General features: G+C 39.9%; 1 protein-coding gene across 1 annotated transcript in view; it reads left to right on the top strand.

Moving 5' to 3' along the window:
• WDR19 (WD repeat domain 19) overlaps window positions 1-18,596 on the top strand; it is a 40,783-nt gene that overhangs the window by 9,248 nt on the left and 12,939 nt on the right. Inside the window, exons 10-24 of the mRNA XM_070948208.1 lie at window positions 361-467; window positions 1,924-2,046; window positions 2,787-2,936; window positions 3,962-4,109; window positions 5,852-6,056; window positions 6,148-6,307; window positions 7,147-7,257; window positions 7,388-7,497; window positions 9,239-9,296; window positions 11,291-11,437; window positions 12,306-12,388; window positions 13,904-13,987; window positions 15,602-15,748; window positions 17,108-17,232; window positions 17,963-18,075. Coding sequence (XP_070804309.1) covers window positions 361-467; window positions 1,924-2,046; window positions 2,787-2,936; window positions 3,962-4,109; window positions 5,852-6,056; window positions 6,148-6,307; window positions 7,147-7,257; window positions 7,388-7,497; window positions 9,239-9,296; window positions 11,291-11,437; window positions 12,306-12,388; window positions 13,904-13,987; window positions 15,602-15,748; window positions 17,108-17,232; window positions 17,963-18,075 — 1,871 coding nt within the window. The remainder of the gene's footprint in view (window positions 1-360; window positions 468-1,923; window positions 2,047-2,786; window positions 2,937-3,961; window positions 4,110-5,851; window positions 6,057-6,147; window positions 6,308-7,146; window positions 7,258-7,387; window positions 7,498-9,238; window positions 9,297-11,290; window positions 11,438-12,305; window positions 12,389-13,903; window positions 13,988-15,601; window positions 15,749-17,107; window positions 17,233-17,962; window positions 18,076-18,596) is intronic.

Raw genomic sequence — 18,596 nt, 5'->3', positions numbered from 1 at the left:
GGGGAATCACGTGACCCCTGCAACCGTCATAAATAGGGGTCAGTTGCCGCGGGTTCAGATTTTGATCACATGACCGTGGGGATGCTACAATGTTTGTGAGTGTGAAAAACGCTCATAAGTCACTTTTTCCAGTTCCGTGGTAACTTTGAACGGTCATTAAATGAACTGTTGTAATCCGAGGACTGCCTGTGCTTTTGTACCAGAATTTGTCACTCTGGAGGCTGCAACATTTCATCCTTGCAGATGTTAAGACAGTCGTAAGCTTCACAAGTTCAATCTACGCTGATCAAAGGTTCAGAGGTATTTTAAATTGCTTTGATATTTTTTTTAAAAAGTATTTTTTAAATTTTTTTTTTGCAGGAGTAAAAAAGCTCAAGGACATGGAATATCTGGGAACAGTAGCCAGTATATGTCTTAATTCTGATTATGCTGCTGCACTTTTTGATGGTAAAATCCAGTTGCATATGGTAAGTATGTGAAGAATTTGGAATCGCCTGTAGTTTGCATGAAGTATGGATAAAGAGACCCATTTAAGCTGCAAGCAGAAAGCTGAGCCAGAAACTTCTCTTATATCACAAATGACAGTAAATGTACTTTTACTCCAATCGAGGTGAAAAAGCCAAATTACATTTTCCAGTATAACTTGGAGGAGGAGAGAAAACAAGAAGCTAGATTCACTAGAACGTGTGAGTTGAAGTGAGAGAATTGCAGGTCAAAAACCTAGCTCTAATTCCGGGATGGCGAACCTACAGCACGCGTGCCAGAGATGGCACGCAGAGCCCTCTCTGTGGGCATGCACACCGTCAGCAACTGCTCTTCATGTTTCTCGTGCATTTTGCGCATAGCAGAGTGCCGGAAACCCGAATACCAGCTGGCCGACACGCATGCGTGCGCTGGAAACCCAAGGACCAGGTATATTGCAATATAGCCTATGTCAGTGATGGCGAAACCTTTCAGCACCAAGGGCTGAAACCAGAAGGTGTGTATTCGTGTGGGCGCCGGAGTGCCGGAAACCCGAAAACCAGTTGGTCGGCATGCATGCGTCTGCTGGTCAGCTGGTCTTCGGGTTTCCAGCACTCTGGCACATGCACGCACATATGCATTCCAGTTTTGGTACTTGGTGCCGAAAAGGTTCGCCATCACTGCTCTAATTGGTTTGGTTTGAAAAATCTGAAGGTTTTAGGGCAGCTTGTGATTTCCTTATAAAAAAAAAAAGGATAAGATTAAGTTGATTACCAATTGAGAAGAAGGCACAGAAGAGGCTGTACTTCCTGAGAATGCTCAGGAAGATCAATCTATCTCAACATCTACTTCTGTCTTACTATCGCAGCACCATTGAGAGTGTCCTGACGTACGGCATTCTTGCATGGTATGGGAGCAGCTCTGTAGCGGACAAAAAAATGCTCTACGGAGAATCATTAAAACTGCCCAGAATATCATCGGGCTCCAGCTATTATCCCTAGATGACATCTTCGCATCTCGCTGTTTGAGGAAGTTGCATAACATTCTCAGAGACTCTTCCCATCCTGCTTACAATCTTTTTGGACTGTTGCCTTCTGGCAGAAGATACAGAACAATTAAAATTCAGACCACACGTTTTATGAATAGTTTTTATCCCAGAGCTATAATTGCAGTCCACAATGAACTAAAGGGCATCAGTGAGCTGTTGGACAGCATTACTTGGTCTGTTGTGTGGATGTTTGGGTGGTTTAGGGGTGGGGAATTATGATGGGTGGGAGTGTGTTAGGGGATTGTTATGTGTGCTGGTCTCTGGGTGTTAAGTGAATTTTGTTGTATGGGTATACTGTGTATACACGTACAATGACAATAAAATTATTATTAATTTCCTTAAATTGAAATTAGGCATGATTAAAACCTGTTAGGTTACTATTCCGAAACTCAAAGTTCTTGTTCTTGTTTTAGATAGAAAGTGAACCTTCAAATACTCAGGAGGAACGGGAGACTAGGCTGTTCCCAGATAACGATGATAAAAGTAAAATTCTGTGCCATTGTTTAACTAGTGAGTTCCTCATCTACGGGACTGATGTAAGTATGGATCGGTTTCAGCTCTCCCCATTCGTTACAGCAGTGTCGCTTATTATTGCCATCTTTTGGCAGTCATAGAGTTTGTGGTACTGCTAGAACCTACATTGCATCTTGTGTAAATGTAGGTAATCCTTGACTTACAACCTTTCATTTAGTGATCATTACAACAGTGACAACAGCGCTGAAAAAAGTGACATGACCATTTTTCACACCATTGCAGCATCCCTGTGGTTACGTGATCAAAATTTAGAGGCTTGGCAATTGGTTTCATATTTATGACGGTTGCAATCCCCCGGGGTCACATGATCCCCTTTTGCGACCTTCTGACAAGCAAAGCCAATGGAGAAGCCAGACTCACTTAACAACCATGGGAAGAAAGGTTGCAAAATGGGGCAAAGCTCACTTAACAATTGTCGTGCTTAGCAACAGAAATGTTGGGCTCAATTGTGGTCATAAATCAAGGACCACATAAATAACACCTGATAGAGCAAACCGCCTATAAACTGCCTTTAATTTTACTGTCTTAATTCCTATTCTGATATTAAGGTATCCTACTATATATGCATCTTGAAGGGTACCGTCTATATATTTGATATTTGGTATATATTTCAGATTAAAAGTCTTTTGCAAGTCACATATAGACAACAAACGATACATTTATAATCGTATGGTTTACATTTTGATAAATTCATCTCTTACTATTACGTTTGTTTGCTCTCTCTTCCTTTCCTTCTCCCTAGACTGGCCTTATTCAATATTTTTACATTGAAGACTGGCAATATGTCAATAAGTATCAGCATTCAGTTGGTGTGAAAAAAATCTTCCCAGATCCCAATGGAACCAAATTAGTTTTTGTTGATGCCAAAAGCGATGGGTTCGTTTACTGTCCTGTAAGTCATTCCATTTCCTTTGTACTTATATATTTTCAGTTGGTTTCTACATGCATATTATACTCTTACCTTCCCACCACCCACCACCCACCCAGTAATTTCCTACGTGATTCTTATCAAATAAGGTAAATTTGTTGACTTTTTTTTCAATGAACTATGTATCTTCTTCCTTTAAATAGAATTTACCAAATAAGCCAGATTGTAAGACCGAAAGTTCTTTTATGGGATCAAGATTGCAGCTGAATTTCTATGTCAAAATTATACAAAAAGTTCCATTATGTTTTCAATATTGCTGAAAGGCTTCAATGTTATTCCAGTCTTTATACTTAAATAACAGTGCATTATTCTTCATCATAAAATAAAAGTTTCTTGCTACACATCTTTTTTTGCCTGGTTTTGGATGTTGATCTATATAAGTAGTCCTTGGCTTACAGTCATTCATTTAAGTCAAAATTCACTTAACAATTGTCTCACTTAGCAGCAAAAATTTTGGGGCTCCATTGTGGTCGTACGTTGAGGACTATCTATACTCCTGGTCTGCATACATGCGAAATGGATATTAAGCATTTAATGACTCTTGATGCTAAAGTATGTAGATAATGCATCAAAATGACTAAGATGTAATAGAGTTAAATATCCTGGCTTTGGTTATAGGTTGGAATACAATTGAAAAGGTTAAAATGCACTTCGAATAAAATATATCCGTTTACAGATAATATAACTACAGAACATGGAAATCAAATGCCCATTTGAGATTAATGATGGAATGTGATAAGAATGTAAAATAAAGCAACCTTGTTTTATTTCTGTGAACAATGTTTGTGTTCCTGTTGCCTTGTGACCAGGATGCTTTTATTGAGATCCATAACCTGAGATTAATTTTTTCCTAAATCTTTTAAGTGTGTGAACTCAGAAATGGGAGCTACACCCATCTCATTCCTCTAAAAGTCATCATATAGCACATACTTAAAACTTAGCTGATTGGCTTTATTTAACAAGCTAATTTTGCATTGCTGTCTTTGCAGGTGACTGATACCGCCTTTGAAATTCCAAATTTGCAACCAACCATCAAAGGCATTCTGTGGGAAAACTGGCCACTGGATAAGGGTGTATTTGTGGTCTTTGACGATAACAAAATATATACTTACGTGTTTCATAAAGACACCATACAAGGTATTAGTTTAGTTTAATTTAGTTTATTATATTTATATACCGCCCTTCTCCCGAAGGACTCAGGGCGGTGAACAGCCATGGTAAAAACAATATACAACAAAAATTTAAAAAACTTAATTAAAATAATTCAATCATTGGCCGAATTTAAACACCCAACTAAAATCATTTTAAAACCCCTATCAAAACCCAATTTAAAAACCTTTATCCTGTCAGACCATCTTGCTGGAATAATAGGGTCTTCAAAGCATGACAGAAGGTGCGGAGGTCGGGGATCCTTCATATGTCCAGGGGCAGTTCGTTCCATAGGGCCAGGGCCCCCACAGAGAAGGCTCTCCCCCTGGGGGTCGCCAGCCTACATTGTTTGGCCAAAGGCACCCTGAGGAAGCCCTCTCTGTGGAAGCGTATTGGTCGGTGGGAGGCAATCGGTGGCAGAATGAGGTACTGTAGATAACCAGGTCCTAAGCCATGGAGCTCTTTAAAGGTGGTAACCAACACGTTGAAGCGCACCCGGAGGACCATCGGGAGCCAGTGCAGCTCACGCAAGAAGGGTGTTACATGGGAGCGACGAGACGCCCCCATTATTACTTGCGCGGCCGCATTCTGGACCAGCTGAAGCCTCCGAGTGCTCCTCAAGGGGAGCCCCATGTAGAGAGCAATACAATAGTATTGCAGCTGTTTTAATGTTTCCAAATGATCCTTAGAGTTTTATAGGGTAATATAAGGAAACGAGAATTTGCCAGAATTTCACGGCTTTAAGGATTATGATTAGAAGAAAGACAGAAAAAGGTGCAAGAATGAGGAGGAAAAAAAAAACCTCATATAATAAGGTGCTAGTTTGTGTACCTTGTTTATCATAATAATGTTCTTCTATGGGACAGTGAGGAACTGTAGAATTTCTGATCTCATTTATTTTGTTATATTTACGTCGTATTTGGATGGCGTTCAACGAAGCTAAAACAATGCATACAATAAATATGAATATTATTAAAAGATTCTTTAACATTGTAAAAGAGACACATATATATATGTGTGTGTGTGTATATATGGGTGTATGTGTATATATATATATATATAAAGCAAAGAGCAGTGGAACTAATTAAATATTTTGCAAATCCTCTGTTCTTTGTGCCAAGCAATTCCATATTGCCTTCTGGTGGACATTGTTATCTCTTAGAATGATTCATGTATTATGCTAAACCAGAACAGGGCATTTTAAAACCTGTGGACCACATCTGGCTCTTAGTCACAACAGCGGTGGAGGGGGTGGCAGCAAGGGAATGGCAGCTGCCCTCCATAACTGTCCCAGTTTCTCATATGACCCCTTCAGAAAATTAATTGCTCATCCCCGGGCTAAAGCACAGTGCTAGGTTTACACATTATTATAAATCATGGTTTATAAACCGCCACAAATGGACTTGTGGCTATATAATTTTTAGCAACGGAGCAGCATTTATGCATAGGTGGTTTTCCTTCCTGACTGATTCATAGGCACTAAGGAACATATACATTGTGCACAAGTGTGTGTGTGTGTGTGTGTGATTACCATAGAAACTTCTTCAAAGAAAAACCAGAAAGTCCAGTTGCCTCTTGAAAAAAGCACCTTTGGATGTTTTTTAACATAGAGTTTTGCAAAGACTTAGTTGTAAGAAACTGAAAACAATGCACTTTTTCTTCAGAATATAATCCTTTGGTTTCGAGGTCATCTTATACGAACTGCAAATGTATTTCATTTTCTCTCATAGGGTCTAAGGTGATCTTGGCAGGAACAACCAAAGTTCCTTATTCCCACAAACCTTTGCTCTTATATAATGGAGAATTAACCTGTCAGACTCACAGTGGGAAAACCAACAGTATCCTCCTTAATACTCACACTTTTCTGGGCACTCTAAAAGACCAGGGCGGCGATGAATTGAAACAAATGCTAACTCAGACTTTGCTTTTGAAAAGGTGAGTCATCTCTTGATCGCAGCGTGGAATATTTTCAAAGATAGGAAGGAGGGCTCAGCCTCACGGTTACATTTCATTTCACCTGACCTAGGTTTTCCGAGGCCTGGGAGATATGCAAACATCTGAACCAACCGTCCAGTTGGAATGAGCTAGGCGAGGCCTGCCTTCATCACATGGAAGTAGAGTTTGCAATACGGGTGTACAGGACAAACAGAAACGTTGGAATGGTTATGTCCTTAGAGCAAATCAAGGTATGGATTTCTAGGCTTAAGTATTGACAATTCTGTTTTTTTAAAAAAATAATTTAAAAAATCATAGAATGGTATGGAAAAGTGATGGTGCTAATTTACTGCCCAGCCCAAGCGCAAAGTTTTTAAAATTTTGAAAAATGCCATTAGGAGATAATTTAGCAATAAAAATAAATCTGGAATGGAGAGATTGTGCGGAAAATTATGTACGCCTAGCAAAGCTCAAATGTTCTCAAAATCCTAATCTCTTAATATGATGATTCCCTGTATGTATCAGATTTTTATTGCTCTGCATCTGCACCAGATAGAGATTCAGTCCATCATTCTCATCCAGCACATTCCTTCGCTTTATACACCGTTTTTTTTGTGGAGGAGGAAGAAGACATTTCACTTCTAATGCAAGACGCTTCATTAGTTCTAGCCTCCTCCATCCTGCCAGAACCAATGAAGCTTCTTGGATGAGAAGTGAAACATCATCATCAAAGAAAAAATCAGTCTAGTTGCTTTTGGAAAAATTATATTAGACTCTTCCCTCCCCTCTCCTCTCCCCTCCCCTCCCCTCTCCACTCCCTTCTTTTATTTTGCTCTGGTCTGCTCTATGCTCCTTCCCTTCCCTTCCCTTCCCTTCCCTTCCCTTCCCTTCCCTTCCCTTCCCTTCCCTTCCCTTCCCTTCCCTTCCCATGCCACGTGTCTCGTTGGCATGCAACTCAAAAGATACTGGTTTTCTCTATTTCATTAGGTGTTTTTTTTAACTTCTACATAACAATAATTACCCAAAGAACTACCTTCATTTTAGATAAGTTATAATAAAATTTGAGAGCTGTCCACGTCTTCCTTTTCAGAGCATAGAAGAACACAATCTTTTAGCGGGACATCTTGCCATGTACACCAATAATTTTAATTTAGCTCAGGATTTATATCTGGCGTCTTCTTCTCCCACTGCCGCGCTTGAGGTAAAAGCTTAAACCACCCGGAATTTCAGTGGGGGTCATTTTTTCCCCTTTTAAAAAAAATACACTACATTTGCTTTGGGAAATTTCGGTAGTTGTAATTGGTTAAAATCTGTACTATTTGTGATATTAGATGAGGAGAAATTTGGAACAGTGGGATAGTGCACTTCAGCTTGCTAAACGTTTGGCACCGGACCAGATCCCCTTCATATCCAAGGAGTATGCTGTGCAGCTGGAATTCACGTATGTTCCCTCTGAAGTGGCTAAAGATATTTGATACATACAAATTTATATGGTTGAATTAACCATAAGAATCCATTCTAAAGAGCCTCGAATTAGGAGATCCTTAGCATTTGTTTAATATCTTTATGGTGTCCAAGACTGAGAAGTTCTTGATTCCCGCAAACAGGTTATTTGTTAGAGAGAGACTGGACCAGACCCCTGGCCCATCTAGGCAAGCTGTCTGTCCTCAAAATGGCCAACCAGCAGCAAAAAGAAGCCCACTGGCCTTCCATTGTCAGTCACTGCCATTAAGGCTAACAGCCGTTCATCCTCAAAACTTCCATGAATTGATCCAACCCTTTTTTTTTTTTTGAAGCCAGCCTCGTTGGTAGTTGCTACCACACCGTCATCTTTTAATGACCCCAGACTCCCTTGCGGGGTGGAGTCTGGGCAACTGAATGGAGCCGAGTGTTTACTGGCCGAATGCCCTTCCTGTCACCGATGCGGAGTTTTGTTCGGCAGATATATTCTCAGTGTGCCCAGAGAGAGAAATATCTGCCTCTACCTAGAATCGAACTCACAACCTCCTAATTGCGAGGCGAGAGGCTCCACCTCTAGGCCACCACACCACTCATGTATAATGACCGCAAATGCCAGGAACATACTCTGAGGCCGTGTTCAGACATCAGGGTCCCTTAATACATGTCCGTTATGCCAGCGGTCCCAAACCTTTGCAGCTTGGTAGACCAACGGGGGGAGGGGAGAGGGGAACCGGGCCATGCGATTGGTGGGCCGGCACTCGCATGAGTGAAACTGTGTGCGCTGCACGCCAGTTCGCTTTCATGTGAATAGAGCTGCACATGTGCTCCGGGCCACCTCACACATGGCCCGATTCCTAATAGGCCATGGACCACTAGTGGGGTTGGGGACCCCTGTGTCACACCAAAGAAAGATAGGGATGTATATTTCTTTGTGATGCAACAATCAATACCCTGTTTCCTTTAAAATAAGACATCCCTTGATAATAAGCCCAATCGGGCTTTTGAGTGCATGTGCTAAAATAAGCCCTCCCCAAAAATATTTAAACGGATGCGCAGCCAGTCCCCGCCATTTCCTCTGGTTAGGGTGAGGGAGACAGAGCTGGAAATCGGGTAAGACGGCAAGAGGAGCCCCGTCTTGCTCCACGCACCCCAAAATAATAAGACCTCTCTGAAAATAAGGCCAAGCGCTTATTTCAGGGTTCAAAAAAATATAAGACAGGGTTTTATTTTCGGGGAATCATGGTAGTTTGGTCTGTTACATCTTTCCTACTTCAAGCCACAAACCACATAAACACCCCATAAACATTATTTATTTATTTATTTATTTATTTAATTTGTATACCGCCCTTCTCCCAGAAGGGACTCAGGGCGGTGAACAGCCAAAATTAAAAAACATACAAATGCAAAAGTTAACATAATTAAAAGAATTAAATCATTGGCTACCCAAATTTAAAACCCCAAATCCATAAAATTTAAAATCCCAATTAAAAAACCATTTAGGCTAGGCCGGCTTGATGAAATAAAAACGTCTTCAGGGCTTTACGGAAGGTCCGGAGGTCCGGGATCAATCGTATTCCAGGAGGCAGACAAAGACCACTTTCCAAGTTTTACTACTGTCGCCGGGGTCTTTCAAAATGCTCCCGTTGGAATCTCTTTCAATGTCTTCTTCATTTTGTAACATTTGAAAAGATTCTAAATATATTGCTGACTTTTAATTTTAGGGGTGATTACGTGAATGCTTTGGCCCATTATGAAAAAGGAATCACGGGCGACAATAAGGTAATATGTTCTTGGTCATGGCTTCAGGGTGGATATTCACATGTCTAATTATATTAACTTTATGGTTTAAGATCTCAAATAATTTAAAAATTGATTGTGCCTTAGAAATATCAACTGAGCTATGAATATTACTTGGTCTGCTGTGTGGATGCTTGGGTGGTTTAGGGGTGGGGAATTTTTGGCGGGTGGGTGGGGTGTCAGGATTGTCATGTGTGTTGGGCTTGGTCTCTGGGTGTTATGTGAATTTCATTGTATGGTTATACTGTGTATACATGTACAATGACAATAAACTTTATATATAATATTAAAGCAAACATGTTAGATATTTGCAAGTGCATTAAATCTTATGAATTCCTGATTTTTTTACTTAAACACCGTTATCAGCATTTGTCAAAGAAAATTAGTTTGCTCTTAGGTAGATTCAACTGTACTTCGTATAACTATTTTTACAAATAGTGATTTTTAGAATAATTATTTTGGTCAGGCCTCTTTTCACTAGAAACCTTGAGCCTTGGTAGTACAGTGGTCTAAAGCACCCTGTTATTAAGACCAGCTGCCTGCAATTACTGCAGGTTCGAATCTTGCCAGGCTCAAGGTTGACTCAGCCTTCCATCCTTTCTAAGGTAGGTAAATTGAGGACCCAGATTGTGGGGGCAATAAGCTGACTTTGTATAAATATACAAAAGGATGAAGGCTATTGCTGAGCACATTGTAAGCTGCCCTGAGTCTCCGGAGAAGGGCAGCATATAAATCAAATTTAAAAATTAAAAAATTAAAAAAAAATAGCCTGTCTTTAGTAGGTATATTTCAGAATTGGTATTCCTTACATGCAATATGAACAAATGTACTTGAACCAATACATTTTTGTAGGTGAAGTAGAATATATAATTCTGAACAAAGTAAATGCTAATTTTTAATACAGGTAATCCTTGACTTACGACCATAATTGAGCCCAACATTTCTCTTATTAAATGAGACAGTTGTTAAGTGAATTTTGCCCCATTTTACGACCTTTCTCGCCACAGTTGTTAAGCGAATCCTTGCAGTTGTTAAGTGAGTAACAGGGCTGTTAAGTGAATCTGGCTTCCCCGTTGACTTTGCTTGCCAGAAGGTCGCAAAAGGGGATCGCGTGACCCCGGGACGCTGGAACCGTCATAAACGTGAGTCAGATGTCAAGCATCTGAATGCAAATCATGCGACCGTGGGGGATGCTGTTGCGACGGTCATTAAAGGGTGAAAACTGGTCGTAAGTCACTTTTTTCAATCCCGTTATACACAGTCACGAAACAAACTGTTGTTAAGTCGAGGACTACCTGTATGGCTCTATATTTAACAGGACTGTTTTTTTAATGGTGCTTTTTTGCTTTGTTGCAATTTTTACGTCTTTCTCTTAGGATCTTGGTTTTATCTTTATTTAATTTAAATCCCGCTACTTTCTCGTAAGCCTCCAATTCCTGTAGCAAGATTGGTCCCGATTCCAAAGGTTCTTCCAAGACAAATATCAAGTCGTCCGCAAAGGCTTGGAGCTTAAACTCTTCCCCTCTGTTTCTTAGCCCTCTAATTCCTTGATTTCTTCTGACCTCATTCAATAATAACTCTAGGGTTAAAATAAATAAAAGTGGAGATAATGGACATCCCTGTCTAGTACCTTTACTTATATCAATTTTTTCAGACTCCTCCCCATTAATAAGTATTTTCGCTGTCTGTTTTGCGTATACTGTCCGGATTGCCCTGGTAAATCTTTCCCCGAATTCCATTTCGCTCAACTGTGCAAAGAGAAATTTCCAGCTCACTCTGTCAAAGGCTTTTTGTGCATCCACAGAGACCAGGGCCACCTGTTTATCAGAATTACACTCATAATATTCTAATATATTCATTATAGTTCTCACGTTATCTTTCAATTGTCTATGAGGTAGGAAGCCATTCTGGTCTCCGTGGATGTACTCATTCAGGAAAATTTTTTGTCTCTTTTACGTCTTTCTCTTGATTGTCAGTTCCAAGAACACGATGAGGCCTGCCTGGCCGGAGTCGCACAGATGGCGATTCGCATGGGAGACATTCGGCGTGGCGTTAACCAGGCCATCAAGCATCCGAGCCGAACGTTAAAAAAAGACTGTGGAGCTATTCTGGAGAGTATGAAGGTAAGTTAATATACGGTACTACAACTATTCCTGGTGTAACATTTCGGTTGCTAAGCGAGACACTTTGTTAGATGAATTTTGTCCCTTGGTTGCCATAGTTGTTAAGTGAATCACAGCAGTTCTTAAGCCAGTAACATGGTTGTTAAGTGAATCCGGCTTCCCCATTGACTTGGCTCATCAGAAGTTCACAAAAAGGGATCACGTGACCCAGGGGTGGGTTCTACTCACTTTTACTACCGGTTTGCAAGCTTCTGCGCATGCGCAGATCACCCATGATGACAGAGCCTCCCATCGGTTTTACTACCGGTTCTATAGAACCGGACTGAACCGGGAGCAACCCACCACTGACGTGACCCCCAGGACACTGCAACTGTCATAAATATGAGCCAGTTGCCAAGCGTCCAAATTTTGATCACATGACAACAGAGATGCTGCAATGGTCGTAAGTGAGAAAAACAGTCAAAAAGTCACTTTTTTCAGTGCTGTTGTAACTCCAAATGGTCACTAAATGAATTTCAAGGGGAGCATTACCTGCAGACCAGAGGTGGGAAACTATAGCTCCTTTATGACTTGTGGACTTCAACTCCCAGAATTCCTGAGCCAGAATGGGAACTTGGCCCTTTTATGACTTGTGGACTTCAACTCCCAGAATTCATGGCTGACTCAAGGATTCAAGGAGTTGAAGTCCACAAGTGTTGGACCATAGTTCCCCACTCCAGCTGTAGACCAAGAAAATTTAATTTAATTTAATTTAATTAATTCAATTTATATGCCGCCCTTCTCCGAAGACTCAGGGCAGCATAAAAAGTTCACAAAATAAATTACGCTAAGCTGAAAATCTGTATTATTATTTTTTTTTATACCTTAGCAATTTTCAGAAGCTGCCCAGCTTTATGAAAAAGGACAATATTTTGACAAAGCAGCTTCAGTCTACATACGATGCAAAAACTGGTAAGTGTTGTTATGTAATTGCAGATAGAAAGTCGTGACGGTTTTGCTGACTTTCTGGATTATCAAACTGCCATATCCTTTCTATTGTTATTTGCCTTTCAGACCAGGAATACTTTATAATATTCTAATTTTCTTGTGTCGTGCAATTCATTTGCAGCAAGTTCACAGGCTCAGAAATTGAATTAGTGGTATTGGAGCACTCTACGCTACTTTATTTCATTTTTATTTTATTTATTTTTAAGCCAGAAGTTTTATTTATTTATTTATTTATTTTTATTTTATTTCGAATTTATATACCGCACCTTCTCCCGAGGGACTCAGGGCGGTGTACAGCCAGATAAAAACATACAATAGAAACATTAAAAACAATTAAAAGGATATATATTAATTTGGCCCCAATTTAAGATAACAAACCACTTAAAAATATTTTAAAATATGTTAAAAAATATGTTAAGCTAGCCCGGCTTGCTGAAAAAAGAAAGTTTTAAGGGCACGTCGGAAGGCACCGAGGTCTTGGATTCTCCTTATCTCTGGGGGCAGCTGATTCCAGAGGGTAGGTGCCCCCACAGAGAAGGCCTTCCCCCTGGAGAGGTTCAAGGTATAAAACTGGAATAATGTCTGTCATGAAGTCCTGACCCAGAGTTGGGCTTTATTATTCATATTTATTTATTTGTTGATCAGTTGCTCAGTTAACTATTGTTATCTGGGTGATGCATAACAAAATAAATAAATGTCTCTATAATAACATTGATTTTCAGAATAGGCATTTCTTCACCAAGAAGTCTAAAACTCATGATAAATACCTCTTGATGTGAGGCACGCATGTTCCATGGCATTATTGCGTCATGACACACAATGATGCTAACTATTTTCTCCAATTTTAAAATCCCATTGAAATAAATTCTTGGATTAATGTCTGATTCAGGTAGTTGAATTATGACCAGAATTGAGCCCCAAATCTCTTCTGCTAAGTGAGATATTTGTTAAGTGAGTTTTGCCCCGTTTTATGACCTTTCCTGCCATAGTTGTTAAGTGAACCATTGCAGTTGTTAAATTATTAAAACGGTTCTTAAGGGAATCTGACTTCCCCATTGACTTTGCTCGTCAGAAGGTCGCAAAAGGGGATTACCTGACCTCGGGACACTGCAACCGTCATAAATACAGGCCAGTTGGCAAACTTCTAAATTTTGATCATGTGACCACAGAGATGCTGCAACAGTTGTAAGTTTGAAAAAAGTCACTTTTTTTGTCAAGGACTATCTGTATCTAAACAACCGATCAAATTCCTTTCAAGGTCACCTTTAAAGTTTTGAGGCTTTTGTATATTTTTTTTTTTTTTGTAATATCCTAAATTAATAAAATTGTTATAAAAAAAATAAAGTTTTGAGACTCGTAATTAAGCAAATTGTCTTTTTCTTGATCCAATGGAGTGGGTAGAACCAAACTAAACTGCGAAATGTGTCTACTTAATTACTTAATTACACTTATAAAATATAATTAATTCCTGTTCTTTAGGGCCAAAGTTGGCGAGCTGCTTCAGCATGTCTCTTCTCCAAAAATACACCTTCAGTATGCCAAAGCAAAGGAAGCAGATGGCAGGTACACCTTCCTAGACTTAACGTTCCAATATGTAGGCCTAACCTATCTTTTAAACTTTTTAAACTTTTTAAAATTCTTAAATTTTAAATTTGTCTTATGAATTGGGGTGTTTTAAATTTCATTTTTCGAGCCAATTATTTAATTGTATTTTAATGGTTTTTTAACATTTGTATTATATGTATTTTATTTGGCTGTTCACCGCCCTGAGTCCTTCGGGAGTAGGGCGGTATACAAATTCAATTAATAATAATAATAATAATAATAATAATAATAATAATAATAATAATAATAATAATAATGATGATGTTTGCTACGCCAGCAGTCATGAGGTCTGCTGCTTTTAGAAGAACGTTGAGCGCCGCATCCCGCTAGAAATTCTGCCCTCCTTGGGCGTAAATGCAGCAACACAACACAAATAATGAAGGGATGGATTTTTCCTTCTATGCCACCCCACTCCAAGGGAGACGGTCACTTTCTCAATTTGATAAATAAAGATAAATAAATAGGGTGTTATGGTCTGTCAGCCACCGAATCAGCAGCCGAATCAGATGAGGAGGCGGAGTGGGAATCAGGACCAGCATCAAGGCAACCTGAGAGCTCCGAGGGGGAAGAGGGAATGGAGCTGGCAGAGAGAGAGAGAGAGAGAGAGAGAGAGAGAGAGAGAGAGAGAGCCTGGGCTGTCCGTCAGCCCTCAGATGGAGAGTCAACAGCCCCCCCCCCAGGTCTGGAGGTGGCTGATGAGGAAGAGGAGGAACAGCTGGGTCCAGTGCCTGATGCATGGATTTACAGAAGGCAGAGGAGAGGAGAGCAGTGGAAATCTATGGGCCGGTCCTTGGGATGGAAGAGCCACCGCTGCTAGGGAAGCCCCACCCTAGCTCTGGGGATAAAAGGCAGGGGGCGGAGATGAATAGGTGTGGCAGACAATTATTTGTCTCCCTATCGGTCAGCCACTGATAGTCCAAACTTTTGAATCCTATCAGGAACTGTATTGGAATCCTGTCTTGGAATCTGCAGCGCTGAGAGTTGGGCATGCCTTTGGAGTGTGTGTGTGTGTGTGTGTGTGTGTGTGTGTGTGTGTGTGTGTGTGTGTGTCTCCGCTGCTAAGAAAAGAGTGAGCGCACCGTCCAGGAGGTCTGTTACGAGTGTGATGATAGAGAATCCTGGTGCGTTGGAATCAATTCAGGGGGAAAGGGAGCGAGTTTCACTTTCCACAGATGAGAGAGAGAGAGAGAGCCTGTGGTCAGAGAGAGTCCCTTTGCTGGGGTTGCTGGCGCTCCTAATAAAGGGAACGGTTAGTTAAAAACAGCGTACTTGTCGTGTTTGGGAGCCGGGTCAGAACATAGGGCTTGGCAGTCCTACCAGATTGACAAACAGGAAACAAAATATAAGCTAAATTTACTTTATTGTAAAGCTGCATTAACAGAATTTTGCAGGTCTAAAAGTATAGTTCTCACAGTTCTCAGCATCCCTTCGCCCCGTCTCCCAAGGCCATTCCCACGTGCCATTACAATTATTTAATGACCATACTTTCACACACTTAATTTAAAATTAAGCTTTAAAATTTCCCATGTCAAAATTGGACTAACACTAATGCTGGATGATTTGTCCTTCTAGATACAAAGAAGCTGTTTTGGCCTATGAAAATGCTAAGCAGTGGGACAACGTGATCCGGTTGTATTTGGATCACCTGAATGATCCAGAAAAAGCTGTGAGCATCGTCCGGGAAACCCAGTCTCTTGAAGGAGCCAAGATGGTAGCCAGGTAATTGAGTGATAATTTGTTTATTATTTAATGATCTCTGAAATAATTAAAGAATTGAGTGCCTTCTTTAATAATTTAATAGATCTAGGAATATATAAATGAATGATTTAGTATATTTAGGAATACAACTAAATTAAATGTGTGCAGTTACATTAGATTGACTGGAATACATGAATGAATGAATGAATGAATGAATGAATGAATGAATGAATGAATGAATGAAATGTCTATGGAGATTCTCAGTCATCTAGGTCATAGTTGTCCCAAAAGTGCTTTTTCAAGAGGCAACTGGACTTTCTGTTTTTTTCTTAGAAGTTGTTAGGCTTCTCATTCAAGAAGCTTCTTTAGCTCAGCTCAAGAACGATTTTTTTTATTGGGAGAATGAATGCATGAATGGAAGGTAATAAATAAAAGTAACAAGGCATTTTTCTCATTTCATTATTTTCTTTCAATTATGCTTTCCTCCTGTTAAGAGGATTTCCTAACTTTGATGCCACTTATCTAGGTGCAATCTTATTAGGGAGGGAGGAAAAGAAAAGAAAAAAAAGGAAGGAATAATTTTCAGGATTAATTGAATCTCCCCAAGTATGTGTCTTGTGTGATTCTGGGTGTCCAAAAGTCAAATTGGTGGCTGTGACCACAAAATCAAAGTCCTACTTTTTTTTTACATCATAGTGCTTTTCAAAAAGGAGCGGGACTTTAATCGTATAGTCACCGCTATCTTCTTGAGTTTTTTGACATAACAGATGCCCCTGGAAAGACGGTTCAACTCTGGTCCATAGAATGCAGAGCCTTGTTTATTTAGAACAACCAACATATTCACAACTGGTACCAATTTAGCTTTCATCATCATTTTTCATGCTGGGCAAGATGCTGCCATATTTGTGCATGTGATGCTTTAGGGGAGGGCAACCTAAATTCACACAGTCCAGTGGTATATTCCACCCCACCCCCACTCCGGGTTGAGAAATATATCTGGTATAATTGAACTAGGTGTGATTGCAATTAACCCATAAATCTCCAGCTGGCTTTGTTGCTAATAGTTTTATGAATTTTTTGCTATCAGGAAACCTGATAGCAGGTTTAGATTCCTCTAGGTTTTTTTTTTAATAGAGCGATAATTTACAAGGTATTTATGTCTTAAATTGTGGAGTCCTGGAGCCTCTAGAGGTGTTACACCGATTTAATAATTATAATAAAAACAATAGTTTAGGGAGATGAGAAAACTCTTCAGTGGCAGTTATTTTTGTATTCAAAGTTTGCACATTCCTATTTTGAATTGTTACCTTGACTGCTTGGGAACATAAAGCTTTGGGATTCTGTTCACTTTTCCTTTTTTAAAAATAATATTCTTCTTAGATTCTTTCTGCAGCTGGGTGATTACGAATCTGCCATCCAATTTTTAGTGATGTCCAAGTGTAACAACGAAGCTTTCGTCCTGGCTCAGCAGCACAATAAGATGGAGCTCTATGCTGACATCATCAGTGAGTATTTCAGCCTAATATAATTCTATCCAGTAGGTAGAAGAAGCAAGAGGACCAAATTTATTTATTGGTTAGCTTTAGTTGCTGCCTATCTTGCCGTGGGGGCTACTCTAGGCGACTTGCAACCGATTGCAACACAGCCACAACAATGTCATTGTCGCATGAGCTATTGAGAGCCAGGCATGAGCTGACAACATTTGCATGATGATGTCATTGTACACTTGTCATGTTGGCATCATTGCAGTCGGTTGCAGATGCTGCTGATTCAACCATTTAGTAGTAAATTAGCTTTTAACTTGACTGCAAGGCATTAGGATGTTGCTGTTCAGAATATATTCAGGAACCTTTTAAATGCAGGCAATTTTAATGAGGCATAACGTTTTGTTAATTCCTAACAGTTTGTTAGGAAGCACAGTACAACTTACTCCTTAAGTGTTTTCATTAAATTATTATTTGGTAAATTCTATCCTATTGCAATACGGTAGAAATTGTAAAGTTAGTAGTTCCTTCACATTTTTTTTTTTTTTTTTTGGGCAAATTATTAGACTTTGGCTAATTTTTGTCTACCTTTCCAAATAATTCTAATCCCCTGTGAAAGGTTCAAGAGCATATTTTCAGAGTTTAGGAGATGGAATTGGTGTGTGTAAGACATTGCAAGTCTCGCTTGATGGGTGCTGCTCCATTCACAGGAAGAAAAGGAAATGTTCTTTGTGCTTCCCACCCATTCCAGGTTCTGAGGAAACCACTAACGACGATTACCAAAGCATCGCCTTATATTTTGAGGGAGAAAAGAAGCATTTTCAGGCTGGCAAATTCTTCCTACTCTGTGGTCAATATTCCAGGGTTAGTACAACTTTAGGAAATTGGATCAAACATTAAGTTGGATCGATCGTGAGAATTCTGGAAGATGATCCCTCAATATCTCTTTCTGTGTTTTGAGGGGAATTGGGTGGGATTCTCTTTGCACGTAGTGCTAGGAAAAACTTTAGCAATAGCAATAGCACTTAGACTTATATACCACTTCACAGTGCTTTACAGCCCTCTCTAAGCAGTTTACAGAGTCAGCCTATGGCCCCCCAACAATCTGGGTCCTCATTTTATCCACCTCAAGAAGGATGGAAGGCTGAGTCAGCCTTGAGCTGATCAGGATCGAACTCCTGGCAGTGGGCAGAATTAGCCTGCAAAACTGCATTCTAACTGCTGTGCCATTAGGGCTCTTTAATTCTTGTTTTGTCTTTAATTCTCTTTAATAATTCCTGTTTTGTCTTCTTGAGCCTGCCTAGAAAATTCATCAGACATGGAATGGGTGGGGAGAGGGTGGCAGTTTTCAGTCTGATAAATAGAAATGGGAATCAGTAGACAAC

Source organism: Pituophis catenifer, unplaced genomic scaffold, assembly GCF_029215685.1.
Source record: "Pituophis catenifer annectens isolate HBS135680 unplaced genomic scaffold, rPitCat1.0.hap2 SCAF_8, whole genome shotgun sequence".
Classification (NCBI taxonomy): Eukaryota; Metazoa; Chordata; class Lepidosauria; order Squamata; family Colubridae; genus Pituophis; species Pituophis catenifer.
The sequence above is the reverse complement of the archived record's forward strand: the minus strand, read 5'-3'. Positions and strand labels throughout refer to the sequence as shown.